At 48.8% G+C, this 17,838-nt stretch overlaps 1 protein-coding gene across 9 annotated transcripts in view; it reads right to left on the bottom strand.

Moving 5' to 3' along the window:
- Window positions 1–17,838, bottom strand: part of SPTLC1 (serine palmitoyltransferase long chain base subunit 1) — an 81,409-nt gene that overhangs the window by 4,824 nt on the left and 58,747 nt on the right. For 3 of the 9 annotated variants that reach the window (XM_006106180.3, XM_023747006.1, XM_023747008.1), the window contains exons 9-13: window positions 14,595–14,702; window positions 14,009–14,104; window positions 13,654–13,750; window positions 11,403–11,457; window positions 261–378 (exon numbers count right to left, since the gene is read on the bottom strand). In XM_006106180.3, coding sequence (XP_006106242.2) covers window positions 261–378; window positions 11,403–11,457; window positions 13,654–13,750; window positions 14,009–14,104; window positions 14,595–14,702 — 474 coding nt within the window. Of the gene's footprint in view, window positions 1–260; window positions 379–6,304; window positions 6,392–11,402; window positions 11,458–13,653; window positions 13,751–14,008; window positions 14,105–14,594; window positions 14,703–14,925; window positions 15,423–17,838 lie in introns of those variants that run through there. The other 6 variants (XR_002827076.1, XM_023747007.1, XR_002827080.1 and 3 more) reach the window with 6 other exon arrangements.

Below are 17,838 nucleotides of genomic sequence, written 5' to 3'. Positions count from 1 at the left end.
TAGAAGCAAGAGTATTTTACATGTGAATACAATGTGGCCCAGAACACAGCGTCCCCAGTGCAAGCTGAAACCACCAGCGGCGTGAGCTGTCCCTGTCAGACATGCTAGACTCAATTGGGGACGAGCACCATTCCGTGAGGGGGACCACGCTCTCCCATTCCCCCGACCCCGGGGCAAAGAGAGCGGTGAAATGACAGAAAAGGCTGCTCGGGTCAGGGAGGCGTGGGGCAAGCAGAACCGCTGGGAGGGCTGGCACTCACCTGCCGGACGATCTCCTGCAGCAGCTTGGCGTCCTGCTCACGGGACCCAGTGCTGGCTTCCAGCTGCAGGTGGAAGGCTGGGGACAGGGCCTCCCCCACCACTTTCAGCCCAGAAATGCTGGAGGGGAGACACGCACAGTCAGAGCCCCACCCCTGCCAGCTCGGCGTCTCCACACAAGTAACTGCCCACGGTCTGCACTAGTGCACGCCACTCACACTGACTGTTACAGGAACCTCGGAGGGGGGATTCCGGTTCAACCAAAGTCAAATGCGTGCTCTGGCAGTGCTCGCAGGCCAGGACCCCGCCTCGCGCTCCTGAGAGCGGGCTGGGAGGAAGGACCCGGCTGCTGGACACCTCTGGGTCACATGTCACAGGCTCAGGTGGCCCCTCCTCAGGTGGCTCCTCATGGGTCCTGAGCCCCTTGGCCTCTGCCCTGCTGTTTCCTCTCCTCACCTGCTCTCTCCCACCCTCCGGTGGCCAACGCTGGTCGCTCCTGGTCTCAGCTGTCACTCCCAGTGCAGGGAGGGGCTGCACCATCATGCTCTACACCAGTGGTTCTCAACCTTCCTAATGCCATGACCCTTTAATACAGTTCCCCATGTTGTGGTGACCCCCAACCATAAAATTATTTTTGTTGCTACTTCATAACTGTAATTTTGCTACTGTAAACAATATATAATTACATATGTGTTTTCCGATGGTCTTAGGCGACCCCTGTGAAAGGGTCGTTCGACCCCCAAAGGGGTCGCGACCCACAGGTTGAGAACCGCTGCTCTACACCAAGCATGTCAAACTTGTGGCCCACAACGAATATTTTTGCGGCCCAGCCAATATAACGGTATGTAAGAATGTTTTAATAAAAATTTCATAACTTAATTTTTACAATATCCTGTTATACGTAATCCTATCTAATAGACAAACATGGTAATTGACCATACCTTCCATATGCCTCCCATTGGCTAATCAGCGCAATATGCAAATTAACCACCAACAAAAATGGCGGCTAATTTGCATACTGCAGGCAGGCGGGTAGCGCAACGGCCAGTACAGTAGACATCCCAGCCGCAGCCGGCCCCAGAAGCCCCAGAACCCGTTGATAGGGGGGAGATGGGGGTCCCCTGGACAGACCTGACGCCTCTGGCAGAGGCGTCAGGCCTGGGCAAGGGGCCAATCCAGCGGTCGGAGGGTGATGGAGGTCGACGCCTCTGGTTGAGGCGTCAGGCCTGAGCGGGGGGCGGAGCCGGCAATCGGAGGGGGTCCCCTGCCCAGGCCTGACGACTGGGCCAGAGGCATCAGGCCTGGGTGAGGTCCGAGCCGGTGATCAGGGGGATATGGGAGTCCCCTGCCCAGGCCTGAAGCCTAGGCGGGGGGCGGAGCCGGCAATCGGAGGGGTCTGGGGGTCCCCTGACCAGGCCTGATGCCTCTGGCCGAGGCGTCAGGCCTGGGCGAGGGGCCAATCTGGCGATCAAAGGGAGATGGGGGTCCCCTGTCCAGGCCTGACGCCTGGGCCAGAGGTGTCCGGTCTCGGCGGGGGGTGGAGCTGGTGATGGGGGGGAGATGGGGGTCCCCTGCCCAGGCCTGAAGCCTGGGCCAGAGGCGTCAGGCCTGGGGTGGGGGGGGGGTGTGGAGGGGGGTCCAAGCCGGCAATTGGTGTGAACTACAGAGGAAACACCTTTTCTCACCGCTCATTGGTTAAGCTCCTTGTATGCCCCTGGTAATATTCTTAGTAACTTGGATAATAAGAATCCAAAAAGGTGATCTAGGGTTTTTCACCACACTCCTGGCTAAAAAAAACGAAGGTCCGCTGCTGGAGGGCTAAGAAATGTCATATTCTGCCCCAGCCGGTTTGGCTCAGTGGATAATGCCTTGGCCTGCCGATGGCAGGGTCTGGGTTCAATTCTACCAAAGGGCTTTTATCTAGGTTGCAGGCTCCTCCCTGGCCAGGGCCCAGGTCAGGGCTCACGCACGAGGCAACCAATCAAAGTGTTCCTCTCACTTTGATGTTTCTGTCTTTCCCTTTCTCTTCCACATTCTCTAAAAATCAATGGAAACATATCCTCAGGTGAGGATAAAAAAAATAATAAAGAAATCCTATATAATAAAAGGCTAATATGCAAATCGACCGAACGACGGAATGACTGGTTGCTATGACGTACACTGACCAACAGGGGGCAGATGCTCAATGCAGGAGCTGCCCCTGGTGGTCAGTACACTCCCACAGGGGGAGTGCCACTCAGCCAGAAGCCGGGTTCACGGCTGTTGAGCACAGCGGCAGTGGTGGGAGTCTCTCCCACCTCCACCCGCAGCGCTAAGGATGTCTGATCCCCCGAGGGCTCCTGGACTGCAAGAGGGCGCAGGCCAGGCTGAGGGACCCCCCTGAGTGCAAAATTTCGTGCACTGGGCCTCTAGTTGTTATATGAAAGACACATCTTGAAAATGCCTAAAGAAAGTTGTCATTTTTTCATGGTGAAGGGACTGGAGTCCGTGTTGATGAAAAAACCTTTCTGGCTGCGGTGACTGGCAGTGGCTGCAGCAGCAGGGTGATGGGGCTGGTGCCTTCCCCTGATAAGCCCGGTCACCTCCCACAAAGGGAGGCCAGACTGCGGCTTAGGCCCTATCCCCAAGGGGAGCAGGGAGAGGGCCTAAGCCATCACTAGGACATCCCCTGAGGGTTCCCAGTATCTGAGAGGGGGCAGGCTGGGCTGAGGGACACGCCCCCCCCAGTGCTCGAATTTCGTGCACCGGGCCCCTAGTTATTTTTTTAAAAATATATTTTATTGATTTTTTACAGAGAGGAAGGGAGAGGAATAGAGAGTTAGAAACATCGATGAGAGAGAAACATTGATCAGCTGCCTCCTGCACACACCCTACTGGGGATGTGCCTGCAACCAAGGTACACGCCCTTGACCGGAATCGAACCTGGGACCCTTGAGTCCGCAGGCCGACGCTCTATCCACTGAGCCAAACCAGTCAGGGCGAGGGCCCCTAGTTATTAATAATGAACTACAATGTTCGCTAATGACTGGTTACTATAATCGTGTTGCATTCATTTCCCTTACACGCCTTACGTGCAGGCACACCATTTCTCTCCACTAATACTAGCAGTGAATATTTTAGCAGCTGATTGCCATGTCATTAGTCTTAGACTGACTTGTTTGGTGTGCACAACAGGAAATATTTCGCTTTCGGAGAACAAGAAAAATAGGTTTATTTCCATTATGCTTATTAATTTGTGCAGTTATTCAGTGTCTGGTAAGTTAATGTTCAAGAAAAAATATTAATTTTTATAAAAATGTTCAGTTATTTTATGTTAACGATGAATCATTTATTTCAGCCCTTTGTATTCAACACGTCTCTATTGAAATAAACCTATGTTTCTATGAAAACTGAAGCTTTATTTTTTTGCAGCCCACATAAACTTAAACCTTGTTTATTTGGCCCGTTAGCCTTTGAGTTTGACATGCATGGTCTACACTACTGTCTCCTTCCCTCCTCCGACTGCGCATCACCACTGGTAACACTGTGTCCTTGCTTATCATCTAAGTCTTTAGTCTGAATCTCATCTTTAATCTTATAAATTACAGGAAGAATTGCTGACATTGACAATGGTATAATCTGACCACCAGCAATATGTTTTGATTGAAAAGTGTCCTTATTTGCATGTTTAATTTTAAATTTTACTTGAGCTAACACTTATGTTCCTCCTTCTTAGGAAACCTCTCTCAGGGAGAACGGTTTTAAGGGTGATTTTGACCCATCTCCTGGCACCAATAGTAATGCATGTTTATGTGACACTAGAGGCCTGGTGCATGCCTCAGCCCTGCCTGCACCCTCTCATAATCTGGGACCCCTCACTCCTAACCGCTTGCCTGCCTGCCTCACCCCTAACCACTCTGCCTTCCTGCCTGATCGCCCCTAACCACTCTACCTGCCTGCCTGATCGCCCCTAACCATTCGCCTGCCTGCCTGACCGCCCCTAATTGCTCGCCTACCTGCCTGTTTGCCCCTAACCACCTCTGCCTTGGCCCCTGCCACCGTGGCTTCGTCGGAAAGGAGGTCTGTCTGGAAGGTCGTTCAGCTGTCCGGTCTAATTAGCATATTACGCTTTTATTATTATAGATTAGGCTAAGCACCTTGGATTGCTCTCATTTATTTTGTTTCACCCGAAAAGACTTATCCTTCCCTCAGAATGAAGTGAGCACAGAAAGCACCTGTAGCATGCCTGATTCCTCAGATAGGTTAGGACTCCACAGCTTTACTAGTAGCCTGTCCACCACACGCCAAGCAGCATGCGCCCTGCTGGAAGGAACCTTGCCCGGCCTCAAACCTCCCTGCACATTATTGAACTGCCTCCTTTCTTTGAATGTCACGCGCCGTGCTATGACTTCTCAATAAGCCAGGCTGCAAACTGGAATCATGGAGTCTTAGAATCTAGGGCTTCTGGATTGTGGAGAACCTTCTAGATTAGTTTTCTTTATTGATATACAAGCAAAATAATATGCGTTCAAAACCCATATCCTATGTGAACTCCGAATGTGTTAAACTTGTCCATAAGAAAGTACCAACTGTTTTTAGGTCATATATTCTCAGGGGGACTTTAATGAAAAGGCCCGGGTTTTCCGTAATACACACAGGACACCTATAGCCCACCTGAGCCCGTGCTTCAAACAAAGGGCTCGCTCACCCAGCAGGTGGGCAGGCTGCTGGGAGAAGGAAACGCAGTGCCCTCTCTCTGGCTGCCACGACTGAAGAGCAGATGAAAGTGTAATTAAAACCAAGTGGACACAGAATTATAGCCTGAGCTCAGAAGCTTAAAAACTTGTTTCAGGGCCTATTCAACTTTTTAAATAAAATTCTGGAAAGCATATTATTTTATCAAAATGTTTAAATACTAAGCACTGGCTGGGTGCCAGGACAGAGCAGTCAACCTTTCAGACGAGGCCCGTGCGTGCCCCCAGCCTGGGGAGGGCTGGACACAGTGTCTGTTGGAACACAGCCACTCGTGTCCCAGGATCAGACGAGCACAGGCCGCTGCCTTCTCCCAGGTGCGCAGCCTCTGAGATGAGGAGGAGGATCACTGATTAGAGGGGACTCACAAAATTACATGGAAGTGACCCCGGATCACTGCCTTAGATACTATTTATCTTTACTGGAAAATAAATAAAACCAATAACCTAAATTCAAGAAGCTAAAAAAAGGGTAAGGATAAATTCCAAGAAGGCAAAAAAACAAGAAAGAAATCAATGGAAAAAAAAAAGGGAAATATGATCAAAACAGAAACAAAATTAAATTTAAAGAAAATGAGCTAGGCAAATTTCTGGAAAGTTTACCATAAAAAGGCCAAAGAAAGAAACATGAAATATAATGAGGAAATAATGCAGACACAGAGATTACCACGGACTATACCCAATACAAAGGCCCAAGGCTGGAGAACCTTAGGGGGGACCTGGTCTTACACAATGGCTTCAAAATGCAGGGAAGGTGGAAACACTGCTCCTTCATTTACTGAGGCTACCAGAACACTGATTCCTGGGTTATGAAAGGTTGGTACAAAACAGATAATAGGACTATTTATTTATTTATTTAAATTATTGGGGTGACACTGTATGTTTCAAGCATACAATTCTATAAAATTGCATTGTTTTCTCCACCCCCAGTCAAGTCTACTTCTACCAACACTTATCTCCCCTTTACCCCCTTCGACCCCACCCCCCACCCCCTTTCCCTCTGTCACCTTACTGATGTCTGTGTCCATGAGTCTTTCTTTTTTTTTGCTTAATTCCTTCACCCTTCTCACCTGGCCCCCTACCCTCTACCCGACAGCTGTCAGTCTGTGCTCTGTATCCATGGGTCTGTCTCCACTTTGTTAGTTTATATTGTTCATTAGATTCACATGTGAGTGAGATCATACGGTACTTGTCTTTCTCTGACTGGGTTATTTCACTTAGCATAATATTCCCCAGGTCCATTTAAATAACCATTATGGATATAAAAATTCAAATGAAAATACAAGCTAACTAAATATATTAGTGTAGAAACTTACTGCAATTGAGTAGGAGTTTAGTCAGAAATGCAAGGGAGGCCTACCATCAGAAACTACAGCATGGGGAAGCCCTGGGGCGGAGCGGGGCTGTATGGGAGGGGGCAAAGAGGGAGGAAAAGGGAGACATCTGTAATACTGTCAACAATAAGTAAGTAAATAAATAAATAAATATCAGTGCAATTCAGCATGAGACAAATCTATAATTTTTAAAAAGTCTCCAAATCTAGGAATAATTTGAAAAAGGCCACCCACCAAAACCCTATTGTATGATGTTTTATACTGAATAAAGAAAACACTTTTATATTGGCAATGAGAAGGATGTTTGCTACAACTGCCTGTTCAGTAGACCCAGAGCAATGCAATAAAAGAAGAAAAATAATTAAAATTATTTAAGGATTACGAAGAGAAAAAACATTATCTACACTAATAATAGAGGAATATGCAAATTGTCCGGGACACTGTCACAGTAATGACCAAACAGCAGGCCGCGTGGGGCGACCAGGCCGGCAGGGGGGTTAGTGAGAGACAACCAAATGACTGAACAGCAGGCTGCATGAGGTGACCAGGCCAGCAGAGGGACAGTTGGGGGCGATCAGGTCGGCAGGGGGGCAGTTGAGGGCGACCAGGCCAGCAGGGGGGCAGTAAGGGGCGACCAGGTTGGCGGGGGGCAGTAAGGGACGACCAGGTCGGCGGGTGGGGGGGGGGCAGTTAGAGGCAATCAGGTAGGCAGGTAGGCAGGTGAGCAGTTAGGAGCCAGCAGTCCCTGATTGTGAGAGGGATGTCTGACTACTGGTTTAGGCTCAATCCCAGCCTAAACCGGCAGTCGGACATCCCCCAAGAGGTCCCAGATTGGAGAGGGCGCAGGCTGGGCTGAGGGAACCCCCTTCCCGTGCACGAATTTCATGCACCGGGCCTCTAGTAGCAGATAATAGGATTTCTATGTGCATCATCACAACAGACTGAAAAGAACTACTAGAATTTAAGATTAGAGAAAAGAACTACTGCTGAAAGTAAGATTAGTTTAGAGAAAACAAGAACATTCTTGTAAGTCAGCAATAGTTAGACAATATAGCCCTAGCTGATTTGGCTCAGTGGATAGAGCGTCAGCCTGCGGACTGCAGGGTCCCGGGTTTGATTCCAGTCAAGGGCATGAACCTTGGTTGCAGGCTCCTCCCGGCTTGGGCCCTGGTGAGGCAGCAACCAATAGATGTGTTTGTCTCACATCGATATTTCTCTCTGTCTTTCCCTCTCTCTTCCACTTTCTAAAAATCAATGGAAAAATATCCTCGGGTGATAATTAAAAAGAAAATATAAAAGAAAAAACAATCCTATTTATAATAGAAATAAAATCATTAGGATACCTACAAATTACCTTTAACAGTCCATAAGATAAAAAAGCTTTAGAGAAAAATTTTAAATTTCCATTAAAGGACACAAAGGAAAATCCAAATAAGTGGATACAAATACACTCCACATTAATCAAAACATTTAATGCAATTACAATTAAAATTCTAGTAATTATTTTTGGTGAAACTTGAACTTATTGCAAAACTTATATGGTGATTTGTGCTCACTCTGGCAGCACATATACCAAAAGTTATACAGTGATAAAAACAGATAGTAATTAAAACAGCCTGAGGATTGAACAAATAAACCAATGAAGGAGAAAAGATGGCTAAAAACCAGATTCAGGTACAAGTGAGACACTGGTATATGACAGAGACCAACCAGTGAAGAAAGGAGGTGGTGTTTTTATAAACTGACTGTGCGAACATCAAAACAAACTTCCTTCTCTTGACTCATTTTCTTCCTCCAGTCACCATCCTTTCTCTGTCTCTCTGAACAGCCAAACTCCTCAAAACTGTCATGTGACTGTGTCCCATCTCTCCCTCCCAGTCTCTCTGGATCCTGCTTCTGTCAGGCCTTTGCACCTGTTCCTCCTGACACTGCTCAGCCTCCAGGCAGGAAATGAAGGCCCAGCTTGCAGCAGCGGGGATTTGTGGCCTGCGCCACTTTCTTCACTAGACTCTCCTCACTCTTTCTCAGTCTCCTTCTGGCTCCTGACCGCTTCACATGGAAATGCTTGAGATACTATTTATATGCAACTGACCCGAGGCCTCTCCCTTAAACTTAAGCGGCTACATCTCCCAGACGTCTGATGGCATTTCGAGCTTAACACAGCCACTGACCGTGCCCAACACACTGCCCCCAACAGTCCTAACCATCTCGCTGACTAGCAACTCTGCTTAGTTACTCAGACCAAAAACCTTAAGCTCAAGCTTGCGTCTTCTCTTTCTCACTCACTGGAATATGAACTTCTGGCAAATCCAGCTTCAAACTCCATCCAAAATCCACTGCTGGTAGGAAGGTCAAAGTCACCGTCATCTTTTACATGCAGCACCGCACAACCTCCTCACTGGTCTCTCTGCCTCGGTACTCGCTACCGTAGAATATTATCTACTTCTTCACACAGCACAAGAGTGGCTTTGCTAAGATGCCTTCAGTCATGTCCTGCTGTTGAGGGCCCCCCAGGGAAGACACATGGGCATGCTTCCTAAAATACTGTCAGCTGAACCCAAGGTGACTGGCAGAGCCGAGCCTTGGCTACACATCTTACCAAGACAGCGATGTGTTCTCAGCATTGACTCTGATCTTTGCTGCCCAGGTGTCGGGGAGTGGGCTTTATTATCGTAGATCCAGCCAAGCACCAGGAATGAATAGGACCCTCCTTTCTCTGACTGGCAAGCCAGTTTTGACCCCAATCCCTGGCTTAATGGCCAAGAGACACCAAGTGCCCCGCCCTGTGGGAGGGGCCCTGAGGTGGAGCCATGCCCTCGGGTTCCTGACTGCTTGTCAAGCCCACCAGCCGGCCAGCCCTTTACTGACGTAACTTCCTGGTATTTGGGCTATAAAATAAACACGCTGCTTCAGTGCTGTCAGAAGAGGACAGCGGTCCCACCCGGCCCCAGCTTTTCCTTCTATTTTTGTGTCTTGTCTATTTCATTTCTCAATCCCCAGCGCCTCTACTTGAATAACCGGATCATTCTCTCCGTGCTGGACGCGGAAAAGAGAGACCCCCCCTCCCCCCGCTATATCCTGCCATCTTTTGCTCAGAACCAGGCCACAGCTTCATATCTGAGCCGGGTTCTTGTCACAGCCTCCAAGCCCTGCATGCCCTGGCTTTTCTCCCTCTTGCCACACTGGCGTCCTCGCTGTTTTATCTCCTGTTATCTCTAAATATCTGGGTACCTGTGTGATGTGCTCCCACACCTGCCTTACTGCGGGTTGGTCTGAGGTACCTGTGGAGTCCTCCACGTAGAACTACTCAGTAATAAGCCCTGGACGTGAGACCTGGAGCCCCAAAGAGTGGGATACATTGGAGATGCAAATCCGTGAGTTGCCCACATAGAGGGGTCACGATGGAAGTCCAGGATGGAAGCACACAATCCTCCAAGGAGGTGCCGGAGGAAAGAGGAGCGCAGACGACGCCCTGAAGAGGAGGGTGCTAACAGAAAGGCTTCAAAGGCAACCATGAGGCGATTCAGAGGCAGAGGAAAACTGGTGCTGTCACAGAACCCAGGGAAGAGAGCCGCAAGGAGGAAAGTGGTCACTGTGCTGAAGGCTCCTGTGCTACGGGAGAGGAGCTCAGAAGACTGTGCCGGATGCAGCAACGAGGCAGTCAGTGTGGCCTCCACGGGCACCGTCTGGGAGAAGCGTGCGAGCAGAGGCAGATTCAGGAGTTTCAAGTGTAGATGAGGGGCAAGGGCATGGAGATGAGCTACACGGAGAAGCAGAGCGGGCTAGCTGCCGGAGGTGAAGGAGAGGTCAGGGAAAGGAATGTAGACTACAGAGAGGACAGTGTAGCTCAATGCTCATCACACGACTCAGGACGGGGAGGAGGCACACCAAAGCCACACCCGCCTTTAGAAAGAGAGCTGTGACGCCTGAGAACATTTCTTTGGCTGGAACACAAGGGGAGACGGGTTCAGAGCCCGGCAGTGCATGGGTTTGTTAGGAGAGGCCAGGGAGTTCCCAGTGAGAGCAGGAGGCATGGTTGCAGCTCAACGCAGATGGAGAGACAGAGGGGTAAACACACTGGAGAGAGGAAAAGGTGGCCAAGAGCTGGGGAGAGTGGAGGGCCAGCCTTGCCAACGAAGCACAGCACCCTGCCAGCAGCAGAAGGCACCTGCTCCTGGGCTGACGGGACGCCCGGCTGGGCTGTGCTGTACGTTCACATTTCATCACCAGCGGGACTGGAAGCACACACACTGTGCCTCTCCACCATACATCATGCAAGAACTGCTGTTACGCTGAGGCAGACACACCCAGACGTGACTCACTCCTGCCCTCCTTTACCTGGCACAGCTGTGAGCTGCTCGCTTTTCACCTGGCCTTTTCTTTTACAAAAGTTTCTAGTTTCCATATCTGGCAACAGAGAGATGCCTTACATCACCAAAAGGGCAGGTTTCACCTTAGAAAAGGCAGGAAGAAACCCCCTGGGCACTGTGAGATCATGTTCTGTAAGACCAGAGATCTGCCTGAAACATCACCAGCCTTCATTTTCTCTCACTCGAGGAATCTTGAAGTTCTCTTGTGTCATTAAAACAAATAAGCCACTCATCAGGCTCACTCCAATTTCACTTGTTTCTTTTTCTATGAACTTGAAATACAGCTTAGTAATTTCCTAAGGCCTGCGGACAGTACGTGCACAGTCACCAACCTGCAGCACGTGCCGGCCGCTTGCTCCTACAGGCGTGGCGTGCCCAGAGCTCGCTGACCACTCTGGCGGCTGCACGCTAGGGCATGCGTTGTTTCTATCTTGTGCACTGCTAGCATATTTGATTATTGAGCTTGTATCACTCTTTAGAAAACAATCATGATTCCTTAAAATAACGACACAGCGGATGCTCTGGTTTCATGCATACAGACAGACAACTCTGAGTGAACTGAGGTTTTGGTTTCTTAGTTGCAATTCAGTCAAACTGACCCGAGCCTATCAAATATACTCCAAACTACAGAGACAACATTGAAAATTTTTCAGTAATTGTTTATATGTGGAGCAGGTAAACTTTAAGCTGGTTGAAAACAGAAAACTTACCCTTGTAAAGCTTTATGAATTCGTTTGCACTTTTCCTTCAACACTGCAAAAATACCTGGTGAAAAAAACATTCCTCAGTACAGGTGACCCTTGGACAATGCAAGGGTTAAAAAACCTGAGTTAAAGATTTTTATAATATACTAGAGGCCTGGTGCATGAAATTCGTGTGGGGGTGAGGGTGGGGGGTGTCCCTCAGCCCAGCCTGCACCCTCTCCAATCTGGGACTCGTCGAGGGATGTCCGACTGCCCGTTTAGGCCCGATCCCACCGGGCAGTCGGACATCCCTCTCACAATCCAGGACTGCTGGCTCCCAACTGCTCGCCTGCCTGCCTGCCTGATTGCCCCTAACCGCTTCTGCCTGCCAGCCTGATTACCCCCTAACCACTCCCCTGCCAGCCTGATCACCCCCTAACCGCTCCCCTGCCGGCCTGATTGACATGTAATTGCTCCCCTGCCAGCCCGATTACCCCTAACTGCCCTCCCCTGCCGACCCAATTACCCCCAACTGCCCTCCCCGGCTGGCCATCTTTGACCACATGGGGGTGGCCATCTTGTGTGTTGGAGTGATGGTCAATTTGCATATTACCTCTTTATTAGATGGGATATATAGTTTTACTTTATTTCATAGATAGATAGAAACATCAATGATGAGAATCATTGATTGGCTGCCTCCTGCACACCCTACCCTCACCTCACCAAGGATTGAGCCTGCAACCTGGGCATGTGCCCAGACTGGGAATCGAAACTTGACCTCTTGGTTCATAGGCTGACACTCAGCCACTGAGCAACACTGGCCAGGCTGAGTTTAACTTCTGACTTTTAAAAACTTAAGTTGTCCCTTGGCATTTGTGGGGAATACCAAAATCCGCAGATGCGTATGACATGGCACAGTTCAATGCACACAGTAGGACCTCAGCATCCTCAAATCAATGGAAGATGGTGCAGGTATTTATTGAAAAACATCGCATACACATGGACCTGGGAAGTTCAAACCCATGTTGTTCAAGGTCAAGTACATATTTGGAAAATCTGGTATTACTAATCCAAAAATATTTTTTAAAGATCCATTTCAAGCCCTAGCCGGTTTGGCTCAGTGGATAGAGCATGGGCCTGCGGACTGAAGGGTCCCAGGTTTGATTCCGGTCAAGGGCACATGCCTGGGTTACGGGCTTGAGTCCCAGTGGGGGGCATGCAGGAGGCAGCCAATCAATGATTCTCTCTCATCATTGATGTTTCTAGCTCTCTCTCCCTCACCCTTCCTCTCTGAAATCAATAAAAGAAATATATTTTTTTAAAAAGATCCATTTCAAGTTCATCAATTTAAAATGCTGCAAATCCTTCCACATACTAACAACACACAGACAGGCGGCCAGAAACGCCTCCGGAGGCCAAGCTTTCGTCCTTGGCACATACCGATACCTGTTCATCCTCCTTAGCAAATCTGGGATGACGTTTTCCACAGCAAAACAATGGCTCTTGTTCTTATCAAAATTCTACAAATAATTTGGCTAAGGATAAAAGGGTACCCAAGATATTTGTTACAGAAATATCAAATTGGTAAACAATCTGGTAAAAAATAGAGACTGTATGTAATAATTTTTATGATCTTTTCCTTGATATTTTCCATTTCCTCAAGAAAAACTGAAAAACTAAACTACCTGAGCAGGAGGCTGGAGGGCCAGGCCACCTGCCGGGCAGGTGTGGGAAAGTGCCCAGAAAACACTCATGGTTCCCAATTCTCTGAATTAAACCAAAAGTTGAAAATTTAGAAACTTAGAAAATTTGAAATTCAAGAAATACCAGGTTATGCCTATTTCTCAAATTCTGTTTCAGGCTTTGGTGAGGAGGCATGATCACAACCAAAGCCACATTTTAAATTCAGTTGATTTTAATGGTCGTAAACTAGAATCCAATTGATGATTTAAAAGCGGAAGGGAAGTTAGACAGTCATAAAATTATATGTAACAAAAATTAGTAACACACTTGGGCAAATTTCTAAAAAAAGAGATAAACAGACAACACAGGCCCAGCACTGCGCCCACCCACGCGGGAAGCAGAGCTCCGCTCCAGCTCAGCTCCAGGACGGCAGACACAGGAGCGCGCTGCCCTGCTCCTCTCCAGTCAGGCCGAGAGTGAGACTCAGCCCAGAGCTGTCTGGCACATCATCTCCTCTAGCTAATTCCTCCAAAAAGCGCATAGGACCAGGGCTAATGTAACCTGCAGTCTGACTTCCTGGGTTCGAAGGTAATACCTGGATTCTCTTCCATAATGTTGAGGGCCTCAATGGCAGCAGCAGCTAACAAGGGCGGCAACGAGGCAGAAAAGCAGTATCCCTGACCGGATAGGCGCTGAGAAGAAACAAGTTAAAAACATAAATACGTTCCTCCCTCCCTCCCTCCCTTCCTCCCCCTCCTCTCTCTCCCCTTTGCCCCTTCCTTCCACTCTCTCTAAATATCAATGGAGAAAATAACCTCAGGTGAGGATTAACAAAACAAAACAACAACAAAAAAATTGTGATTAACTGTGAATGAAATGTTAATTATAAGTCACATTTCGTGGTGACCAAGGAGGAGTTTTAACTGCAGCTTGTTTTAGAAAGAACCTACCTGATGGTCGATTACAAAAGACCGGCCACAGCAGAAGCCCCCAATGGAAGCAAGTGCATTCTCCATGTTGGCACTGATGAGATCAATATCATCGATCTGCCAGAAAAGAGGGACCGTGTCAATTATTCCTCCATTAAAAACAGACCAATTTCAAGCCTAGTGAGATTTCAGCAATAATCATGTCAACACCTGGGCTCTACAAGCTACGTATGTGAAAACAGAGGATGGACACACACAATCGATCGTTAAAAGAATGGACAGTTCAAAGCACTCCCGAAAGTGTTTCACTTTATCCCGTTTGCCACTTCATCATGAACGATTTACACACAATTCGAGGCAAATGCAACTGTTCCTAGAGCACAGATGCGGAACCCCGATCCAATGCTACCCAATGAACACAGCACAGACTCTATGACGCCCTTGAGCTGGCAGCCTGCGGGGACCCGACCCTCGTGGCTCTGTGAGGAGACAGGCACCAGAGCGGCGGGCCCTGCACGTGCATGCACTGCCTGTGCTGTGAACCTGCCCAGCAGGATGGGACCGCGCATTTCCGGTATGAGGCATGTTCCAAAAAAGGAAAACTTACATTGATTCCAAAATGCTCAGTGACTCCTCGGCCATGCTCCCCCAGCACTCCAAACGAAAGGCTTTCCTCCAGAAAGATCCTGGCTTTGTATTTGTATTTTAACTGAACCTAAGTGTTAATAAGACAGAGCTTTACAAGTCTGATTAGGAGTAGCAAAGAGAACACCCTGGGAAGAACCAATTACCCTAACATGACAAGGGAGGAAAAGCATGCAGCTGCTCCTCAACACAGGTACATTCTTATCTGTGAACTGCCCACTTGCTGAAATGGAGCTGTAACCCCAAATCCGTCCTCCAGGCCCAGGGCAGAGGAGAGGGAACTTGAGTCACCTGACAAGCCCTTCCCAGCTGTGCTGCACAGGAGCGGCTTCAGCTCACACTGTAAGCAAGTGCTCTTTTCACAGTCTATTTATTGCCACATTTTCTTATATTCTGTGATTTTTGTTGGTGACCCTGTTGTCTAAAGTGGTCCCAGGTGGAGTGCTGAGTGCTGTTCTTCAGCGAGAGGCTGTGATGTGCCCGTGGAGAAAACACGTGAGCTAGATGAGTTTCCTGCAGGTGGGAGTCACAGCGCTGTCGGCCCGAGCTCAACGCTGGTGAATCAACACTATCAATTAAAGAGGGTGTCTTTAAACAAACACACAAAATGAGGCTGTGACTCAAGGACTGAGGAGAAGGTGGTGAGCAGAGGCTTGCCGAGAACAACCTCTGTGTCTGCCCAGGAGCAACAGCTCACAGTCTGTAATTCAGTGCCTGCAGCAGGTTTACAGAACCTGAGTACCAGCAGTGACGACAATCCACTGACTTGTGATGCTTCAAAATGTAATTTCTAAAAAAGTACAAGGTGAGCCATTATGAGTATAGACACATAACCTATCAGTTAAGGACAGGTCTGATCACACAAAAACTCCTGGGGAAACGCACTCACCCTTCCCTCCCTCAGTGGCACTGTGTTTTAATTTTGGATCCATGTCATTTTTTAATGCAGAAAAAGATTTCCCCTCAAGGTTTGGATGCGTATTGATCTGTATGTTCTTCTAAGCATTTTGTGTCTTTTATATTTTTGTTTACACTGTGGGAAGTTGGACATGTGCATGTTTGTTTATAGGTTTTTTTTTTATCCTCTAGAGTTTACCCCATATGATATGTACAGGATCAATTTCACAACTGAATTAAAATACAGAGATTATAAACCACTAAATTTTTATATATATGAGAAGTTGACCTCTCAAACATTCCCATGACTCATGTATTTTGATTACTAAAGATTTAATTTTACGATCTTTTCACATTGTCTGGCCAGTGTGGCTCAATTGGGTGAGCATCGTCCCATGCACCAGGAGATCACCGGTTCAATTCCCAGTCAGGGCACACGCCCAGGTTATGGGCTTGACCCCCCCAGTAAGGAGTATGCAGTAGGCAGCCGATCAATGTTTCTATCTCCCTCTCACTTCCTCTCTCTCTCTCTCTCTCAAATCAATAAAAACAGATTTGGAAAAAAAAAGGATCTTTTTACATTGAAATTATAGGAATCCTATATAATAAAGAGCTAATATGCCAATGTTGTCATGCCCTCATGCCGTCACGGCCCAGATACTCAACAATGGGGAGAGAGGAATGAGGACTAGCCAGGCACAAATGAGTTCGCGAGAGAGGAATGAGGACCAGCCAGGCTGTGGCCCAGGAGAGGGACAAGCCGTCCACCCATGGTCCCCTGAGGCTGTGGCTGGCCTGGGCGAAGCTGGCCCGGGTCCTGGGTGCCTGCGGCCATTCAGAGAGAGGGAAGCCCAGGTCCCGGGTGCCTGCAAGCAGCTGGAGGAGGGAATCCTGGGTCCCGGGTGCGGGGCAAGGCAGAGGTGGTTAGGGGCGATCAGGCCAGCAGGGGAGCAGTTAGGGGCAATCAGGCAGGTAGGGGAGCAGTTAGGGGCGATCAAGCAGGCAGGTGAGTGGTTAGGAGCCAGTGGTCCCGGATTGCAAGAGGCAGTCGGACATCCCGAGGGGTCCCGGATTGGAGAGGGTGCAGGCCGGGCTGAGGGACCCCCTACCCCATGCACAAATTTCGTGCACCGAGCCTTTAGTAATGTATAAAATGTGTCCCAAGTCTCAGATAATTTATTGATTTTTATTTTAAAAAAATATTTATTGATTTTGAGAGAGGAAGGGAGGGAGGGAGGGAGGGAGGGAGAGAGAGAGAGAGAAAGAGAGAGATAAATATTGATTGGTTGCCTTTTGCACATGGCCTGACTGGGGATCAAATCCGCAGGCATGTGCCCTGACCAGGAATTGAACCAGCAACCTTGTAGTGCACAGGACGACTCGATGCCCAACCAACTCAGCCACACCGGCCTGGGTGATAATTTATTTTTTAATCAAGATTTTATTGGCTAATCTTGCTAATCAATATCAAATTCAGGGGGGGCACACCTGAGCTTTTTGCTGGATTTTAATTAAAAATTAATAAACTTATTTGGGGAGAATTGCATCTTTTCAACACTCTTTTCCATCCATTAATATGAATGAGAAAGTTTTTAAAAGTCATAGAGTATATCCTATATAATAAAAGGCTAATATGCAAATAGACCGAATGGCGGAACAACCTAACAACCGGTCACTATGACGTGTGCTGATCATCAGGGGGCATGCGTGGAACATGGTGGGTGTTGGCTGTGGTGAGATGGTGGAGCAGGTGAACGGGGGCACCAGACCAAGGCTGGCCGCCAGTCGCTGTCATCAGGGCGAGCCTTTGGTAGTTCCTGAAAATTCTTTGCTCCCACACGCCACGGTCCCGCCTGGCGCTTGCACCCACTGCCAGCACAGGAGCCACCGCTCGCACCCACTGCCAGCACCAGAGCTGCCACTCGCATCCGCTGCCAGCGCCAGGCCCGATCACTCCTGAAGGGCAATCGGGGCAGCAGCTGCCGCTTGCACCCACTGATGGTGCTGGCCCTGCTTGCACCTGCTGCTGGCGCCAGCCTCAATCGCTCAGTGCCAACAGCGTGGGAGTGGCGGCAGTGGGAGCGGGGCTACCGGCAGAGAGGGGACCCGAGGCTGCGGCAGGAGTGGCCGGGCAGGGGCGCGGAGGATGGGCCGAGACCCACCCCTGTGCCCACTGCAGCCTTGTGGCCCACAGTTCCTTTCAAGGTGCACAAATTAGTGCACTGGGCCCCTAGTTTAATAGTATTATGACAGTACCGGTACACAAATAAACAAATCAGTCAAAGAGGATCCACAGTCAAACCCTATTT

This window comes from Myotis lucifugus, unplaced genomic scaffold, assembly GCF_000147115.1.
Source record: "Myotis lucifugus unplaced genomic scaffold, Myoluc2.0 scaffold_779, whole genome shotgun sequence".
In the NCBI taxonomy this organism is placed as follows: Eukaryota; Metazoa; Chordata; class Mammalia; order Chiroptera; family Vespertilionidae; genus Myotis; species Myotis lucifugus.
Note: the sequence above shows the minus strand (reverse complement) of the source record. Positions and strands in the feature narration are given on the sequence as shown.